Source organism: Ursus americanus, chromosome 21 (genome assembly GCF_024610735.1).
Source record: "Ursus americanus isolate L20-20 chromosome 21, mUrsAme1.1.p, whole genome shotgun sequence".
Classification (NCBI taxonomy): domain Eukaryota; kingdom Metazoa; phylum Chordata; class Mammalia; order Carnivora; family Ursidae; genus Ursus; species Ursus americanus.
In genome coordinates, this window is record NC_142147.1 from 8,523,332 (window position 1) to 8,539,899 (window position 16,568).

A 16,568-nucleotide genomic window follows, 5' to 3' on the forward strand; every position below is an offset into this window, starting at 1 on the left:
TTCTGTCTGGGACTTGGGTGCCGGCCGCGGGCCTGGAGGCTGCGTGCCCGCCGCTTTCTTAGATACGTGGCCCAGGCCTTGTGAGTCATGAGCGGGGCAGCCGGAGCACGGTTCTCAGAGATCCCCTTTGCTGCGCGTAGATGGCAGTCTGGGCGGGAAGGAGGCGGCCGGGGGCCCGAGAATTGGGATGCTGGGGGTTGGGGAGCACACCTGCAGCTTGGCCCTGGGCAGGTGGTCCCCCAGAACCAGGGTTTTCTGCTTTCCAGGATGGCGGCTCTGGGTGTGTCCTTTGGGCTGGTGGCCTGTGTGCTGGGGCTGGTGCTGGGCCTGTGCTTTGCCCGTGAGTTCCCGGTGAGTGAGAGGCCCCTGACCGGGCACCTGGCCAGGCCCCGCCCCGCTGGCCCTCTGCGCCCCTCCTGCCCGGGCGATAGTTAGCAGAGTGCTTCTCCCAGGAACCCCACCTTCCTGGGCTGCCGGTGGCCCCCAGGTGGCTGCAGCTGTCCCAGGCCCTGAGGGTGGGAACGTCCCTTCTGTCTGTGCACCCCACGTGTCCTGAGCTCTGGGCACAGGGCACAGTGCACCTGCGGCCCGTCCCTAGTGGGGCCCTCGGGAGCCCTCACGTCTGCTGGGCCCTCGGAGCGAGGGGCCCTTGTCCCGGTGCTGAGCCCGTGATTCCACAGAGGTGCTGGCCGGCCCGGGGAACGTTGCAGGCCATGTCCGAGAGGGTGGAGACCCAGCCCCTGCTGCGCTTGTCCCTGGCCGTCCTGACTATCGGCAGCCTGCTCAGCATCGCCATCGTCAACCTGGTGGGTTCTGGGGGTGGGTGGGGACGGCGGGCCCTGGCGAGGAGCCCTCCTGCCTGTGTGGGCTTCCTGGGGGGGGCGGAGAGCCAGTCCTTGACCTGGGCACCCTCAGGTTCTCGAATCCCGGTCTCCTGCCCGAGAGCTGCCTCTGGTGTAGCTCTCCGCAGGGCCCTGTGGGCGGGCTCCGTGAGGCTCTGGAGGCCGGCCTGGCCTCCTTCCCTCGCTTTTCACACTAGGACCTGGGGTCCCTGAGAGCTTACACGGCCAGCCCCACAAAGACGGGCTGTCCTGCACTCTCTACCTTCCTATCCTTCTACCTGGGGGGGCCCTGGCTTTCTCTCTCTCTGGTTCCTCGCTAGTGGCGAGTAGCCCTGGGCACAGGCAGGGGGGCACGCTAGAGCCCCTGCTTCTCAGGCCTGGCTCATGTGCTCAGTGCTGTGGACAGCACGTGTCCCTGCCAGTCCTCCCAGCTCCGACCTCTAGTGCCAGGGGCTCTCCGTGTCCCTGACGCCATGACCCCCACTCAGGGTCACCTGGGGAGAAGGGGGGGGTCTCACTGACAATGCTGATCCCAGCTTCTCCCCTGCCTCCCCCAGCCCTGAATCGGCCTCTGATGCTCTGGCGATGGCACATGTGGGGCTTCATTTGACACCCCCTCTGCCCCGGACCCCTCCCCACCATGAGGCTGATGCCTGTGCGGGGAGCCGGGGTGCCGTGGCTCTGGCTGTGCCTGGAGCTGGGCCTGGCGGGAGATGTTTGTGCTGCTCGTGGAGGCCTCGACCCCGGCCCCGCTCAGCCCGGGCAGGTCCTGGAATCCCAGGTCCCTGGACCACCCCTCATGGTGACCTGTCTTCTCTGTAGCCGCTGATGCCTCTCTGGGCCCTGGGGCTGCCTGCGGGCAACCAGACGAGCCCGAGCCCGAGGGCTGTGAGCAGCAGGGAGCTGACGCTGTGCGAGCTCTTCCCGGTGAGTGCAGCCAGGCCCTGGTGCAGACCGCTGGGCCCCGCGTGTCCCCACTTGGCCCGGCTCCTGCCCACGCTCCACCTGAGCGCCTGGGGCCACAGGGTGCGGGAGGGTGCAGTCCAGCCTCTCCTGGGAGACGGAGAGAGCAAGGCCCAGGCAGGGCCAAGGTGGCCTCTGGTCCTGGAGGACAGGGCAGCTTCGGGGCTGGGGCTGCTTCATCCAAGGGTACTGGGGAGTGCCTCCGGACAGCTCACCCGAGGCTGGCCCATTGACGAGGGCCTGGAGAGGCTGGCTGGTTGGCCTCATGGGTGGTCGAGCCATGACTGGTGTTGGGCAGGCCGACAGCAGAAGCCAGGTCTGGGGAGCCCTGATGGACGGCGGCGGAGGGCTGTGGGACTTCAGGGGGCCGTGGTGAATTCCGAGCTGGTCTCTGAAGGGCAGAAAGGTTCCAGGACAGGGGCTGGAGAGGGGACAGGGAGAAAAGTTGAGGCACTCAGTGGGAGCCAGCAGGGCTGCAGGTGGTGGTGTCATGGGGAGGCACGGGGACAGTCGGGACACGGAGCTGGAGGTAGGTTTGATCTTGATCAGGGGGAGCGTGAACGCCAGGGTAAGAGCTTGGTGTCTCTTTTGGGGGCAGTGGGGAGCCCAAGCATGATCTTGAGCGGGAGAGTAACATGGGCAGCTGTGCCCTTTGGGAAGGGCAAGCTTGGGACAGAACAGGAGGTGGGGAGGCCGTTCAGGTGTGTGCGTACCGCTGCCCTCGCCTTGGCCACATCCACAGACCGCTGCAGTTTTACTTTTTTTTTCTCCCTTCAATGAGTTTACCTGCCATAAGTAGAAGTAAAAATAGTGAATGCGATGCTAGAAAGTTCTAGATTCTGTTGTCTGCTCTTTGCTACGAAGGGAGGACATCAAGGCAAGAGAGCAGTGCTGCAGACAGGATGGCACTCCGCAGGTCCCCCGCACTGGAAAGGGGCTCAGAGTCAGAGTGCCGGTGCTAGAGGCGCGCCCTCTCCGGTGACCCTGGGTCCAGGAGCTGCCTCATGGTGACCGACACTCCCCCCCCCCCCCCATCACCCCAGTATTACACCTGTAGCTGCATCCTGGCCTTCATCGCTTGCTCGGTCTTCCTGCGGATGAGCCTGGAGCTGAAGGTCGTGCTGTTGACCGTGGCTTTGGTGGCTTACCTGGTGCTCTTCAATATCTCCCCATGCTGGCAGTCGGGCTGCTGTGGCCACACTGTGGCCAACCTCACTGAGACCAACGGCACCCTCAGGTAGGGCCTGAAGCACCCTCTGTCCCACCGCCTGTCTCGAGTGTGGTCCTTGGGGTGTCACGTCAAACTGTGCTGCATTTGCCTTCACAGTCCCATCTGGACTGGACACCTGGTGGGCTGGGCTGGCAGGAGGCACGGTCTCCATTTTACAGAAGGGGACGTGACGGTCCCAGGTCTGTACACTCAAGAGCTGAAGAGTGTGACTCGTTTGCAGGTTCTCTGGGGGACATCCCGAGTCCCATGGAGGCTTCCTGGGTCCTCCTGTCTCTATGCCATTCTGGGGGTGCAGAGGGGGGAAGGCTTCATCTCTAGCCCAGTCCCCCTCTTTGAGCTGTGTCCCGGATCTCCACAGAGTTCTGGAAGGAGCAGTTGTCTCCTGTCTGTCTCTGGACAGGGGGCTGACCCCTGTGGCGTGTATGTGCTTCTGGGGGCTCTGGGCCCCAGGTGGGTTGAGCAGAGGGGCCTGGCTCCCCTGGAATTTGGGGACCCAGAACAAAATCTGCTCCCGTAGGTCTGCTGGGAGCTGCAAACTCCTGCTAAACTTTCAGTCCCTGACTTGGACGAGTGTTTGGCCATCCCCACCTGCCTGGAGTGCTTTTCCTTCAGACTTTGGTGTGAGCCGAGCTGTCAGTTCAGTGAGGCCTCCCCCACCTTCCAAACCCTCTTCTCTTTCCAACCGGAAGTCGCTTGTTCAGTGCCCTGTCTCCTGAGGGTGTGAGTGCTGAGGGCACGTTCTATCCGTTCCCGCCTTCCCGCGGGCCTGCTCATGCATCCAAGGGCCGGGCGGGAGGGGAACGACTCCGGCCTTTGCTTCATGTCCGGCAGCTCCTCGTTCTGCATGTGGAAGGACCCGAAGGCCATGATCAATTTCTACCTGGTTCTGTTTTACGTCACCCTGCTCATGCTCTCCAGACAGGTAGGCCGGGAAGCCCGGCGGCCCGTGCTCAGCGGGGCCGCAGAACTGGGCTGGGGCCGCAGACTTGGGGGTGCACAGAAGACCAGACAGCCCTGGTCCCCGGGGCAGGGGTCCCCGAGTCCTCACCTCCCTGCATCGCCTCCCCTCAGGATGCCGGTGACATTTGGTCACACAGGTCACTTGAGAACTGAGTCACAGCTGACTGGGATTCTGAGGCCACGGGGAGGTGGCCGCTGAGCTGGGGACATCCGCCGGGGATGCAGGGTGGAAGCGCTGAGGGGCTGGCTCAGTGGGCCCCGGGGTTACATGTGTCCCGCCCCCTGCCTGGTGTCCTCGTGTCCCCGCTCACAGCGGCCAGGACACCGATGCGCCCCGCTGTCTGCAGATTGACTACTACTGCCGCCTGGACTGTTTGTGGAAGACGAAGTTCAAGAAGGAACACGAGGAGTTTGAGACCATGGAGAATGTGAACCGCCTTCTTCTGGAGAATGTCTTGCCAGCCCACGTGGCCGCTCACTTCATTGGCGACAAGTTAAATGAGGTGTGGCGCCGGCAGGGGCGGGCCCACCACGGGTAGGGAGAGACGGAGGGTCCGGCCAGGCCCCGGGCTGTGGTTTCCACCTGTGACGTGGGGCCGCCCGCGGTGGGTGGTTTGGGCATCAGCTGCGTGTCCAGGCCGTTGTGGTCTGGACGGTCCGTGCAGATGAAAACTTGCGTGTGTCGCGGGTTCCGTGCAGCAGCGTTTTACACAAGAGGGGACAGGTCCTCGGGCTCAGGACCCAGGCCTCCTGCCGGTGAGCTTCACCGTCCCCAGGGCTCTCAGCCTCAGCCGTGGGATGCAGGGTCCTGCAGAGCCAGAACCACCCCGAGCCCGACCCGCCAGTGCACTCAGGATCTTATTTTTGTAACAGCCCCCGGATAGGAGGCCCATGCGTAAGGCAGGCCGAGCGACACTTGGGTCGCGCCCCCTCCTCCCCTGAAAGTTTCGTGGGTTGGCCCAGGGGCCATGGCCCTGTGCTAGTTTGTCCCCTCCCTCGGCCGGCTGGCGCAAGGTGGTCTTCTCCCCCACCCCCTCCAGGACTGGTACCATCAGTCCTACGACTGCGTGTGTGTCATGTTCGCGTCCGTGCCAGACTTCAAAGTCTTCTACACGGAGTGCGATGTCAACAAGGAGGGGCTGGAGTGTCTGCGGCTGCTGAACGAGATCATCGCCGACTTCGACGAGGTACCGCCTGGCCGCGGACAGCAGGGTGCGGGCCCCCCGGGGGCAGGGGGTGCCATGCAAATCACGAGGGACACATGCACCCTTTGCCGCGTTGTCCTCAGCACTTAGTTATCTTCTCTGCGAGCAGCAGCTGCAGGCTAAGCTCAGACTTAGGTCCTTGGTGAAGGCAGCGGTCCCCTTATTTGTGGTTGGTTAGCTGTGGTCCGCCTCGCGGGCTCCGACAGATGACCGCCTCCTGATACATGGTCAGAAGGTCAGTAGTGGCCGAACGCCACGTCCCAGCATCCCCGTCATGCGCCTCGCTTCTTGTCATCACAAGGAGGAGGAACGAATGCAGTACAGGAAGATTTTTGAGAGCGGGACTGTTCATGTAATTTTTATTAAGGCAGGCGGTTGTGTTACTCCTCTTCCACTGTGCCGGATTTCTACAGTAAGCCTCGTCTCAGGCAAGTTCGTGGACGGAAGAGCACATGCTGTGCGGGCATTCACTGGGGTCTGGGAGCCGATAAGGGGGGCTGCTGTAGTTTGATTCCCAGCAAAGCCCACGCTGCCAACGTTCCAGAGAAGTCGTCGGTTTGGACCTTTTTTTTTTTTTTTTAAAGTATTTGTTTTAGAGAAAGAGAGCTCGCACGTGCACACACAAGTAGGGGGAGGGGCAGAGGAAGAGAATTTTAAGAAGACTGTATGCTCGGCACGGAGCCCAACATGGGGCTCGTTCCTAGGACCCCAAGATCATGACCTGAGCTGAAACCAAGAGTCACATGCTTAACTGAGCCCCCCAGGCGCCCCTGGGCTTCATTCTTAGCTGCAGACATTTGACATTCCTGGGTGGGTCCTGTTGGGCTGTGCTTGCCCCTTAAGAACAAGAGCCCAGACGCAAATGGGAGGGCCAGGAGCAGGGGAGGACCCGAGGCCTTGTCCCTGCGTGGACTTGGCTGTCTGCTCACAAGGGGAGGCCGAACGCGAGAAATGTCAGCATCAGGAGCAGCAGCGGCAGGGACCCCCCTTCTCAGACCTTGGGGCGTCCCTCTGTCCCGCAGCTGCTCCTGAAGCCCAAGTTCAGCAGCGTGGAGAAGATCAAGACCATCGGCAGCACATACATGGCAGCCGCAGGGCTCAGCAGCCCCTCAGGGGCGGAGAACCAGGTACGGAGCGGAGCTGGTGGCCTCACGTCCCAGCCTCACAGTAGGGGCATTCGACAGGTCCCAGCCCTGTCACCTGACTTAGAGGGGACACCCCCTCTTGCCCTGTCCTGTGGGGGGGGGGCGGAGGGCCTCACAGCTCAGCCTGGAGGAAGCGCCTCATGCCACACGACACCCGGTGGAGGCGGGAAGTCGGGGCAGGGGATCCCCTAGGTCCCGTGTGCAGCGCTCTGTCCCCGCAGGACCTGGAGCGACAGCACGCGCACATTGGCATCATGGTGGAGTTCAGCATCGCCCTGATGAGCAAGCTGGACGGCATCAACCGGCACTCGTTCAACTCCTTCCGCCTCCGAGTTGGTGAGGGCCCAGAGCTTGGGCAGGCCGGGCTCGGGGAGGGGGGCGGGCCGTGCGTCCTGGCAAGCCCGCGCTCGGGCCTGATGGGGCGCTTCACTGTCTGGTAGGAAAGGTTTGAGAAATCCCTCTTGGTCTTACAACACTGGCGATGGGGCAGTTACTCTTTCTTTGCATTCTGTTTATAAAGTTACCTTTGAAAGTTCTGAGTAGATAGGAACAGAACCCTACAGAAAATGGAGAACCCAAAAATCACCTTCTGTAAACCTTAAAGCATACTGAGAACAAAGCAGAGTTATTGACCTAACTACTCCGTGTTAACTAACAGGGCTGGTACTCAAAGCCCATTTACTCTTTGTTGGGAGATGAGCAGACGCTAGAAAAGTGCTAACCTCAGCCCGACTTCTGGAGCAAGGAGCCGGAAGAGGGCTGCCCGGGGAGTGCCCCTCCCATACCCTGAATGAGAGCTCCTGTCACGGGCTTGGGAAGCCCCCTCCAACCCCCATTTCAGCTGTTGGTGCTTTCTGTGGTTGCTGCTGGCCTCTGTGGGCTCCCACTAAGGGCAGAGCCTGAGGCTTGGCCTCTGCGACCCACCAACTGCAAATGTCACCTTCAGGCATAAACCACGGGCCCGTGATTGCTGGAGTGATTGGAGCACGAAAGCCTCAGTATGACATCTGGGGAAACACGGTTAATGTCGCCAGCAGGATGGAGAGCACTGGAGAACTTGGCAAGATCCAGGTACAACCCAGCTGGGTAACCTGTGACCACAGGGGGAGGAACTTCCCAGAGGCACGGGGACCCGGGCATCGGTCAGCTATGTGACTCCAGCCCTGACGTGCTTGAGGGACACCAGACGTGTGCGCTTCTTGGGGCTGATTTCTGCCTGTCCCCCCACAGCAGGTGGTGTTCCTGCTTCCCAAGACTGTTGTCCTTTTCAGGTTACTGAGGAGACATGCACCATCCTCCAGGGCCTAGGTTATTCTTGCGAATGCCGGGGACTGATCAACGTCAAAGGCAAAGGCGAGCTGAGGACTTACTTTGTCTGTACAGACACTGCCAAGTTCCAGGGGCTGGGGCTGAACTGAGGGCTTCTGGTAGGTGCAGAACATGCTGGAAGCGGATTTCCTTCCCTGAGACAAGCCAAGGGGAGCACTCGGCCCCACAGCAGTCACAAAGGCATTCCAAGGGTCTGGAAGTCACTACCCCAGCAGATGGCTGTGTGTGGCTTCCTCGGACTTGTGCTAGAGGACTTCTGGAAATGTGCATCAGACCCCGGCCTGGGGTGACCACGGAGCCTTGCCATGCACAGGCAGCCGGAACCTCCGCGCCGTCCGAGTCTTTGCCATAGCCTCTAGACAGCGTGGAGAGGCTCGCTCGTGAGGTTCAGATGCTCGGTCCCCTAGGTGCTGTGGCGATGTCGGCATGAACCGCCCATACCCTGCCTGGCCTGCGAGCTGCACAGTGGGACCTGTCTTTTCTAGGTACGGCACTGGGACGAGTCCTCCAGGATGGGCTGGGTGCTCCTTTCTCCCCAGCAGATCGGCCACGGGATTCTACATTTCTCACACAGGCGTTCCAGGGACTACAGCTGGAAGGCTGTTTTCCAGCTGTGGTTTCTAGGGAGAAAGAACCACCGTGGACAGTTGTTCCCTCTCGTCATCACTAGCATGTGTCTGTTTTAAATGGGTTTACTACTAGTGGAGGTTTTACGCTTTTTACTGATTTCTTAGATGCTAGACAAAATCTCTCCCTCCAGCGTACGGTCTTTTTAACCACGGACACGGAAGGAGAACCTACCGTCCAGTGTCTGTTTCTGGATCGGCCCAGCCGGGGGTGGTGAGGCCCGGAGGAATGTGGCAAGAAGGCAAGCGGCGGCGGAGCCCAGGAAATAAGGCACCACTTCCTAGCCCTTCGCGACCGCTCCCGCGTGTGCGGGGCGCTGCCCTGCGGTCTTCCGCTAAATCTCAGCTTCTGCAGTGGAAAGGAGCGGAGTCTGTGCAGACGGGACACAACCTGTAGCGCTTCCTTCCTTTTCTTTATTCCTCACACCTAACTTGAAGAGCTGCCAAATGAAAAGCATCCACTCCACAGAAGCGTGCAAAGAGGGTCCCAGACGTGGGCAATGCTGAGCCGTGGGAATCAAGGCAAGTGCGAAAAGCCAGGTCTGCAAGGTGCGTCTCCCAGCGCTTCAATTCTCAGAGTCAGAAGTCCGCCTGAACTGTGTTTCCAGGGGAGAAGGAACCCGTTCCTTTTTCTGGCTCAGCTTCGCTGCCTCCTCACCGGAGCGCGCCCGGGGTTTCTCACACAGCTGCATTTCACCACAGAGCAGGGATTCCCAGCTCAGGGGTCTCCGGGACCCCCCTGCCATTACAGGCAATCTTGCATATGGGAGACTTCAAAAGCGGACACGGGGCTGCAGCCAAGGGCAGGGAGGACTGGAGCTGAACCCGCTGTCTGCTCGGCTGGGTCTGCGGGCTTATCTGCCTGAGAAGGGGCTTATCTAGTTTGCGCGGAGGAGCGGATTACACGAGCGCGGCTCCGAGCTTGCGCCACTGGGAGAGAGAGTAATGAATTACAAGAACTTGCTGTACAAAGTTTTACTGCACAACTGCTGTTAAGGGGAATAACCTCACTTAAAAACGGCTTTTATGCACCAACTTTTCATATAAAGGGCTGGTTTCCAGCGAGTACTACACTGCAACCTGTACACTTAAATCGGCAGCGACCAGGGCTGCTGAGCAGGGCTCTCCTGGGAGGTCGGGAAGGTTCTGTCGCGGATACCAGGACAGACACACCTAGGTGTGCTGGGCCTCCCTGAGGTGCACCTGCTTCTACTCTTGCAATATTCAAATTACTTTTTTCCTCCAGCAACAGAAATCCTGATTTGGAGTTTAAAAAGTAGGTATCAGTCCTATCTTTTTACTTCCAATTCACGCACAGTGCTCCGATAAGCACAATTTTGGAAGTTCTGAGTTTCTGATGTGCTGACCAATGTGCGGAACGGACCCTGAAAGGCACCTGCGGTCACTTTTGCTCAGTGTGTCTTCCAGGGGCCAGGCCCCTTCCTTGCAGGCGTTGTTCTGTTTTATGACAGGACAAGTATCTTTTCTAACACTGACTTTCCTAGGGGTCACGGGCCGGCATGAAGGTGCCTCCCCGACTCTAGTGAAAGTCACACCTGAAGTTTTCTGGTTTACTCATTAAGAAAATTTCCTAACAGAAAAAAAGATCATTAACCACTGTATACATGGTGTATATAATAGGTCATGTCCACAAACAGGTTTTGACAAGGTACATACCAATAACTAGGAATTATTCTGTATACTGAATATTTATAGATCTGTAACATTTGTTTCAAAATGTTATACTTCATTTTTATAAAGCACCAGTGTTTCTACTTTGTTTAGCCTTTCATACATTAAATCAGCAATTTGGAAAATCTGAATGTCCTAAAGTGTTTTGAATTTCAATGTTTTCTTGGTCTATTTAAGAAAATTATAATAGAAAGATTAAAAAGACTTGATAAAAATATATAACTGAACAATTTTGAAGTTCTTTTGGCATATGATTTTCAGTAGGTTTTTAAAAGACTGGGTTGTCTTAGACAATCAATTTTCCTTCACCCCACTTGTTCTTGCTAAATGTTCGTTTTTCAAAGTCAGGAAAATAAAACGGCTTCTAGCCAGGGATCTAACAGGGGCTCCGTACAGCCCAAGCAGGGCTCCCTGAAGCAGGCTGCCATGTGATGCCTGGTTATGGAAGAGGACCGCATGTCTCCTGGTCTCCTACCCCGTTATCTGCTCAAGCAGCTGACCTTTGTATTTCAGATAAAAGGAGAGGACTCTTAGTTCAGGGGACACGCTGCGGTGGTGACCTGGGAGAAACAGTAAACAGAAACGTAAACTTTCCTTTAAGCTCCATGATTCCCTTTCTTATTTAGCTTCTCCTTTTATGGTAGTTCTAACTGATGCTCTCAAAAATGGAAAAAATAAACCAAATAGGACTACCAGACAGGTTAGTGCTATGAAACTCCTCGTGTGAGGCACCTCATCTTTCTACAGGAGGACATCATTCCCATCAGGTATGCAGGGGACATAACACTAAAAAAATAATTTTAGACTCTATTAGTATTTGTTTTCACAGTGTAATGATGGAAAATCTCACTGGATGGGCATTTTAAAGAAGCATCTAAGCTCCGGTCCCGCCTGTGAGCCCTAAGAAAACGGCACTGTGATTACTCTGACCCAGCTGTGCCCGGGCCCCCTCCGCATGGCAACAGGTCAGAGTCTGTCCTACTCCTTCCTCGTGAGGCCCTTCTTTGAATAAATCATCTAGGTGAAATCTGATAAGTCAGGAACTATTTGGTTATCTCTTTAATGAGGAGTTTGGCAAATGCAGAAAAATGAGGGAATTCAATTATTTAGGGGACTTGCTGCTTTTAACGAAGGGTCCTGAAAAGGCTGTTTTATTTCCCAAGTGTTTATCACTTCATCCTCAGACCCAACCCTGGGGGAAGGTCAAGGGGCGACTCAGCTGACAGTACAACACAGCTCATAGTCCCAGGCTCAGCTTTATTACCTAATACAAGTCCAATCTCTGGAACATTAAAATTAATTGTTCCAAAGTTTAATTAAAAACACAATTTACAAATATTTAATATCTTCTGAAAAGCATTTCCAAGTTAAGAATGAAAAAAATATGTACATAATATATAACGAAATACCAGCGAGCTTCAAATCCCATCAGGTCCATGCTCGGCAACATCAGTCTTTTTGGGTTCTTCAAAATCTGAAAGGAAAAGTTACAGCTCATTCAGCACTTTTTCCCTTTTAATTAAAAGGTAAAGGTATCATCTAGAAGAATAAGTGCTGACAGCCCTTCTTTACCACGTTCAAGGTTAATGACTAGATGTACTACTAGGGTATCATTGTGGGGTTTTTGCAAATGTGTCAAATCTTTATTTCCTTTACGTCTTGTCTAAAGAATTAATAAAAAGTTTATACAATATCAACACAGAGACAAAAATCTTTCCAACGTTACTTGAGGGGAGAGGACTGATGTTCCTTTTACTCATAAAAGCCCTCCATCCTCCCAGACACACAGGGCACATACCTTCTGTTAAATCTACAAAGTTGTTTTCCACAGTGGGGGAGGGGACGGAAATCCCCATTGCTTTCCGCACTCCATACGTGCTGACAATGTCGCCTGGAGTGACTTGCTGTGCAAGTTCTTTCAGATTACTGGTCACCTGTTCAGCTAGGGAAAAGAACAGAAAAACAGTTCTAGGTGTTAAAACGCGGTTCCTTTACATACTAATAAACAAAAAACAAAAGCGCACTATGAAGTTGACTCTGGAACAGCAGGGGCTGGAGCTGTGCCGGTCCACAGATACACAGATTTTTTTTTTTTGACAAGCACAGGACTGTAAACCTATTCTCTTCATTATTAACATTTTCTTTTCTTTAGCTTTACTGTAAGAAACAGTATATAATACAGGCGGCGTACAAGGTATGTGTTAGTTGACGGTAGGTAAGGCTTCCAGTCAACAGATGACTGTTACAGTAAACTTTGCGGGGGGGGGGGGGGGAGTCAAAAATTACATGTGGATTTTCAACTGCACGGGGTGGGGGAGGAGGGAGGTCATTCGGCACCCCTAACCCCCAGGTTGTTCAAGGGTCAACTGCATAAATGCAAAAAAGAAACCATCCGTGGTTCACTTCAGCACCACTTGACACCGTATCACTTCTCAGCCGGTTTTCCCTTTAAGTACCCGCGATTCTCCTCTCACCGGAGGCGTCACATACCCAGATGCATTTCCCTGTAGGAGGGACCCAAGAGACAAATCATGTTGGGAGGGGGTCTGGTGCTCAGACGCTCGTTCTGGGCTTCCTGGAGCTCTCGGAGCAATCTGGTGGTCTCATCAAGTTTCCTCTGGAACATTTCGGCTTCTGTGTGGTATGAAGAATAACACACTAAAGAAAACACGGACACACTTGTGTTTGATCTTGTGCGGTAAAGTGAGTCCTATGCTCTGGGGTTTTGCTATCTATTGACTAGTCCTCTCTCCTCAAAGGAGTAATCCCCTTCGAATGACATCAACACCAGAGACATGCTTTACTCCTCACTGAAGCATGGCCAGCCAAGATCTTCCTGTGGTGAATGGCTGTATCAATGTGGACTACTGTGATATTAAATCGTGACCGCCTGCGGTCATGAAGTGACACTCACCTTCAGAGTCAAAAACTTCAACAGGAGCACCAAAATTTGTAACTGCTTTCAGTGCTGTGAGCCGGTCCTGATGACTGGAGTCTAAACGCCCTGCTGGCTCTATTTCTGTAATCTGCTTTTAAAAAGAGGAAAAAAAAAAAAAAAAGGAAAACAGGAATTATTTGAGCTTGCTAAGCCCCGACAGTGCTAGAATGAGAAATCAGTAAGATGGCTTGTGTTTACAGGCCAAGTTAGTCCACCTATTTACTCTGGAGTTAGAATTCTGAGACCTACAAAACCATCTTCCCAGAACACTCGTAAGTGCCAGTCCCCAGTCCGGGCCACACACTATCCACAAATGCGTACTTCCCGCTCCTGAAGTGATGTGTCTTACACAACGCCTGTCATTTGTTCCATCTGGCAGGCACTCTAAGATGAAAGGAACAAGAGCCTTGGTGCTGCCTATGCCACGGAGAGCTTCTGGGCGACTGTGATGATGCCTCATGTTTCTGAGGCTCGCAGGCCATGTTTTGGCCCCCAGGGCGTATGACTGCACTCCCACAGTGGAGCCTGAGCACGAGCTACTTCCTGGGTCACCTCCTGGCCCCAAAGCCAGGCTGTCAGTATTACACAGGGGAGAGAAAATCCTAAAATGGGTGGAGTTTTATTTTTTGGAATGACAAGACTCAGAGTTTCCATAACCTCAACACTGCTTTTGAGGAAGCGATTAGCCCAGATAACAAGTCACCGGATTAACGGTCCCTTCCATTGAGACTCTGGCGTTGCCGTCCAGATGTTTATGTGAACCCCCGATTTCTCCACCTACTTATGGCTAAGAGTGTGTGGGGGAGAAACTCGGTGTATACTCATGGCTTGCCGTCTGCGCTGGGCCCTCACCGCCCCACTCGATGGGCTGGTCCCTTTTTACCCAGCGTCCATTCCCATTCTCAAGACTTCTTGTGTTCCTGCCCCCTCGACTAAACACATGGCCTTGCTCGAGCCTCACTCCTGCAGACATGCTTCTGTAGATACCACTCCCACCTGCGTCTGTCCTTTCGTGAGCTCATCAAGTTCTCCTTCCCCTCAGTTACTGGGCTCACATCCGTCCGCTCGCACGTCCGTGCCTCCCCCACTCATTTAACCCTCTGCGGCCTACCTCTGTCCCCACCCATTCTACTGACCCCACTCTGATGAAGGCTACAAATGACAGCCTCCACTCTCCTCTCGCTGGGCCCTGTGCGGCAACGGACCCTGCTGGACTCCTTCCCCCGTGTCCTTCTTTCCGTGGTTTTCCTACCTCACCTACTGGTCTTCTCCAAGGTTCTGTCCTTCAGCCTTTACCCAGTGTTCTCTCTGGACAATCTCGTTCACTTTAATAACTGGAGTGAAACCTCCTCTTTATGCCAACAACTTCCAGACCCACACACCTGCAACCCAGATCCGGGAGTTCCCCTCCCACTCCAAACAACATCCTGACTCACCCCTGCAGGGGACACCGAGTGCAGCTTCTCTCCCTGCCAGAGGGGAGCACCTTTCCCTGCACTTTGATGGGAGCTCACGATGTCATGATGTACCTCACACACCAGGTCCTATGGACTTGACTCCTATTGTACTTGTCCTTACTGTGTATCTTTAGTCCCTTCCTCTGCATTGCCACGCTCATCAGTGTTTTGCTCAAACAAGCCCCAGAACTCTTCACGGGTCCCCTCCTCCAGCCCCTCTCCCCTCCACATCTCCTCAGCGCTGTCTTCTAGGGTAAAACCTCAGCATCTCGGCACTGCCAGGGCCTCACCTGTGCAGGCCTCCCCACCTCCCCTCCTCTGCCCAGGCACCCCGCGATCACACGCTGACTGCGCTCTCTGCACACGGGCCCCGTCGCTTCTGTCACTACCCGTGCAGTTTCGGCCCGCTTCCCACTGCCTGCTGGGAGAATGTCTCTTCATCTTTCTAGGCCCGGCATGCTCTCTGTGAGGATCTCCTCGGCTACGCGGAGCAGCTGGTGCCTGCAACTACGTTCCTACAATGTGCACAGTCACACTGTGTGGTCCCCGGGGCCGGCCCCCCGGCTTGCACGCTCATGGGCCGCACTAGCTGCTGCTATGCTCCCCACGGGTGAAAGAGCGCTTTTATTTACGGAGATACTCAGTAAATAATGTTCTTTTAAAACAAAGCTTCATCATTTAGGCCTTTTAGCTTATCCTCCATTTAAATATTTTTTATGAAGAGTAAAATATAATCACCTCCATTTCTTTTGCTGTGTCAAGGGTCCTGGTCTGGCCTTCATCTTCAGGTGACAGCTGGAAGTATAAAGACAAACAACTTTTTATTAAAAGATACATTAAAAAGGTAAATATCAAGGAAAATAAAATATTAAGAATTTCAAGGCAAGAAGTAAGAATATGGATATTGGAATTTAATTTTTTTTAAAAAGATTTTATTTATTTGACAGAGAGACAGCCAGAGAGGGAACACAAGCAGGGGGAGTGGGAGAGGAAGAAGCAGGCTCCCAGCGGAAGAGCCTGATGCAGGGCTCGAGCCCAGAACGCTGGGATCACGCCCTGAGCCCAAGGCAGCCGCTTAACGACTGAGCCACCCAGGCGCCCCTGGAATTTAATTTTTAAACCAAAAACAAGTTAGATATAATAAACGGCACTTTGAGAGTATTTGTGAGTCAAGAGCACCTATTACTGGTAACTTCAAGATTGATCTCTCTGTGCCTGAGCAAAAAGCTATACACATCTATGAAGATATCTGGTAGACCGCACAGAAGTACCTAATAAATGGAGTCGGTTTTCAACAACAGGTGAATCTATGACAAGGAGAAACTACGAGGCACTCTGGGGACTATTTTGCATTAAAAGAGCAATATTCTTGGATAGCAGAGGATTACCGTAAAATATTCAAATGCTACGGAGAATGTGAGAGCTTCCCATAATCCTAGCTGTCAGAGACCGCACACACCTAAGCAACAGACAAACGTATCGTGTGCGAAAATAAAAAACGATGTGATCTTTTTTTTTGAAAGGCTGTATTATGATTCTTTAACCAATTCCCAATTTTTAGAAAAATTATAAACAATGTATCCTTATATGTAACTTTTTAAAATTTTCTAAGATATAGTCTGAGAAGAACTGCTGGATCAATGGACAGAGAAACTTTCGATTTGAAATCTATTGCCCTACCAACCAAATGAAAGCTATTCGATTCTAGCTCCAGACTATCGCTTAATTCAGACTGATGAGAGGGTTAGAGGAAAAATATTTCTGAATGGATGTGAAGCAGGTTTTTTAGGTCACGTGAGGAAAGCCATTCCTGTGCGAAGACTGTACAGCAATCCTCACTGAATGTGAGGCGGTGATCGGCGCCGATGAGAGTCACCAGGGACCAGCAGCCACGTGGGGGCAGAGGGCAAGGCAGCAGCAGCCATAGCCCTTGAAAAGAGCTAGGACCCCCAGAGACACAGGGTTCTTCTAACTATGGTGACAAGAACATCCTGGAGCTTGACTCTCCTCTATTCATCGGGAGGAACATTTTCTGGTTCTGATCTTGGAGCCAAGGGTGTGAATCATTCCAGATGATGAACTGTGTCCAACCGAACTGGAGACAGTTTGCAAGTGTTAATAGCACAGAGCAAAGAGGAAGCTTCTTACCTTCTTCCTTGTGGCTCCACCACTGTGTTGTT

General features: G+C 54.2%; 2 protein-coding genes across 11 annotated transcripts in view; one reads left to right on the top strand and one right to left on the bottom strand.

Annotated features, from left to right (window-relative positions):
- The window catches only part of ADCY7 (adenylate cyclase 7), a 54,836-nt gene extending 44,716 nt beyond the window's left edge, over positions 1–10,120 (top strand). For 8 of the 9 annotated variants that reach the window (XM_087870413.1, XM_087870414.1, XM_087870412.1 and 5 more), the window contains 11 exons: positions 267–351; positions 681–806; positions 1,665–1,769; positions 2,849–3,042; positions 3,868–3,958; positions 4,344–4,499; positions 5,037–5,183; positions 6,224–6,328; positions 6,568–6,682; positions 7,293–7,417; positions 7,618–10,120. In XM_087870413.1, coding sequence (XP_087726539.1) covers positions 267–351; positions 681–806; positions 1,665–1,769; positions 2,849–3,042; positions 3,868–3,958; positions 4,344–4,499; positions 5,037–5,183; positions 6,224–6,328; positions 6,568–6,682; positions 7,293–7,417; positions 7,618–7,764 — 1,396 coding nt within the window. In that variant the 3' untranslated portion in view covers positions 7,765–10,120. Of the gene's footprint in view, positions 1–266; positions 352–680; positions 807–1,664; positions 1,770–2,848; positions 3,043–3,132; positions 3,834–3,867; positions 3,959–4,343; positions 4,500–5,036; positions 5,184–6,223; positions 6,329–6,567; positions 6,683–7,292; positions 7,418–7,617 lie in introns of those variants that run through there. The other variant, XM_087870415.1, reaches the window with a different exon arrangement.
- Positions 10,121–11,230: 1,110 nt separating this feature from the next.
- Positions 11,231–16,568, bottom strand: part of BRD7 (bromodomain containing 7) — a 35,482-nt gene continuing 30,144 nt past the window's right edge. The window contains exons 13-17 of one of the 2 annotated variants that reach the window (XM_045806753.2): positions 15,127–15,183; positions 12,908–13,022; positions 12,484–12,627; positions 11,792–11,935; positions 11,231–11,467 (exon numbers count right to left, since the gene is read on the bottom strand). In XM_045806753.2, the coding sequence (XP_045662709.1) occupies positions 11,412–11,467; positions 11,792–11,935; positions 12,484–12,627; positions 12,908–13,022; positions 15,127–15,183 (516 nt within the window). In that variant the 3' untranslated portion in view covers positions 11,231–11,411. The remainder of the gene's footprint in view (positions 11,468–11,791; positions 11,936–12,483; positions 12,628–12,907; positions 13,023–15,126; positions 15,184–16,568) is intronic. The other variant, XM_045806754.2, reaches the window with a different exon arrangement.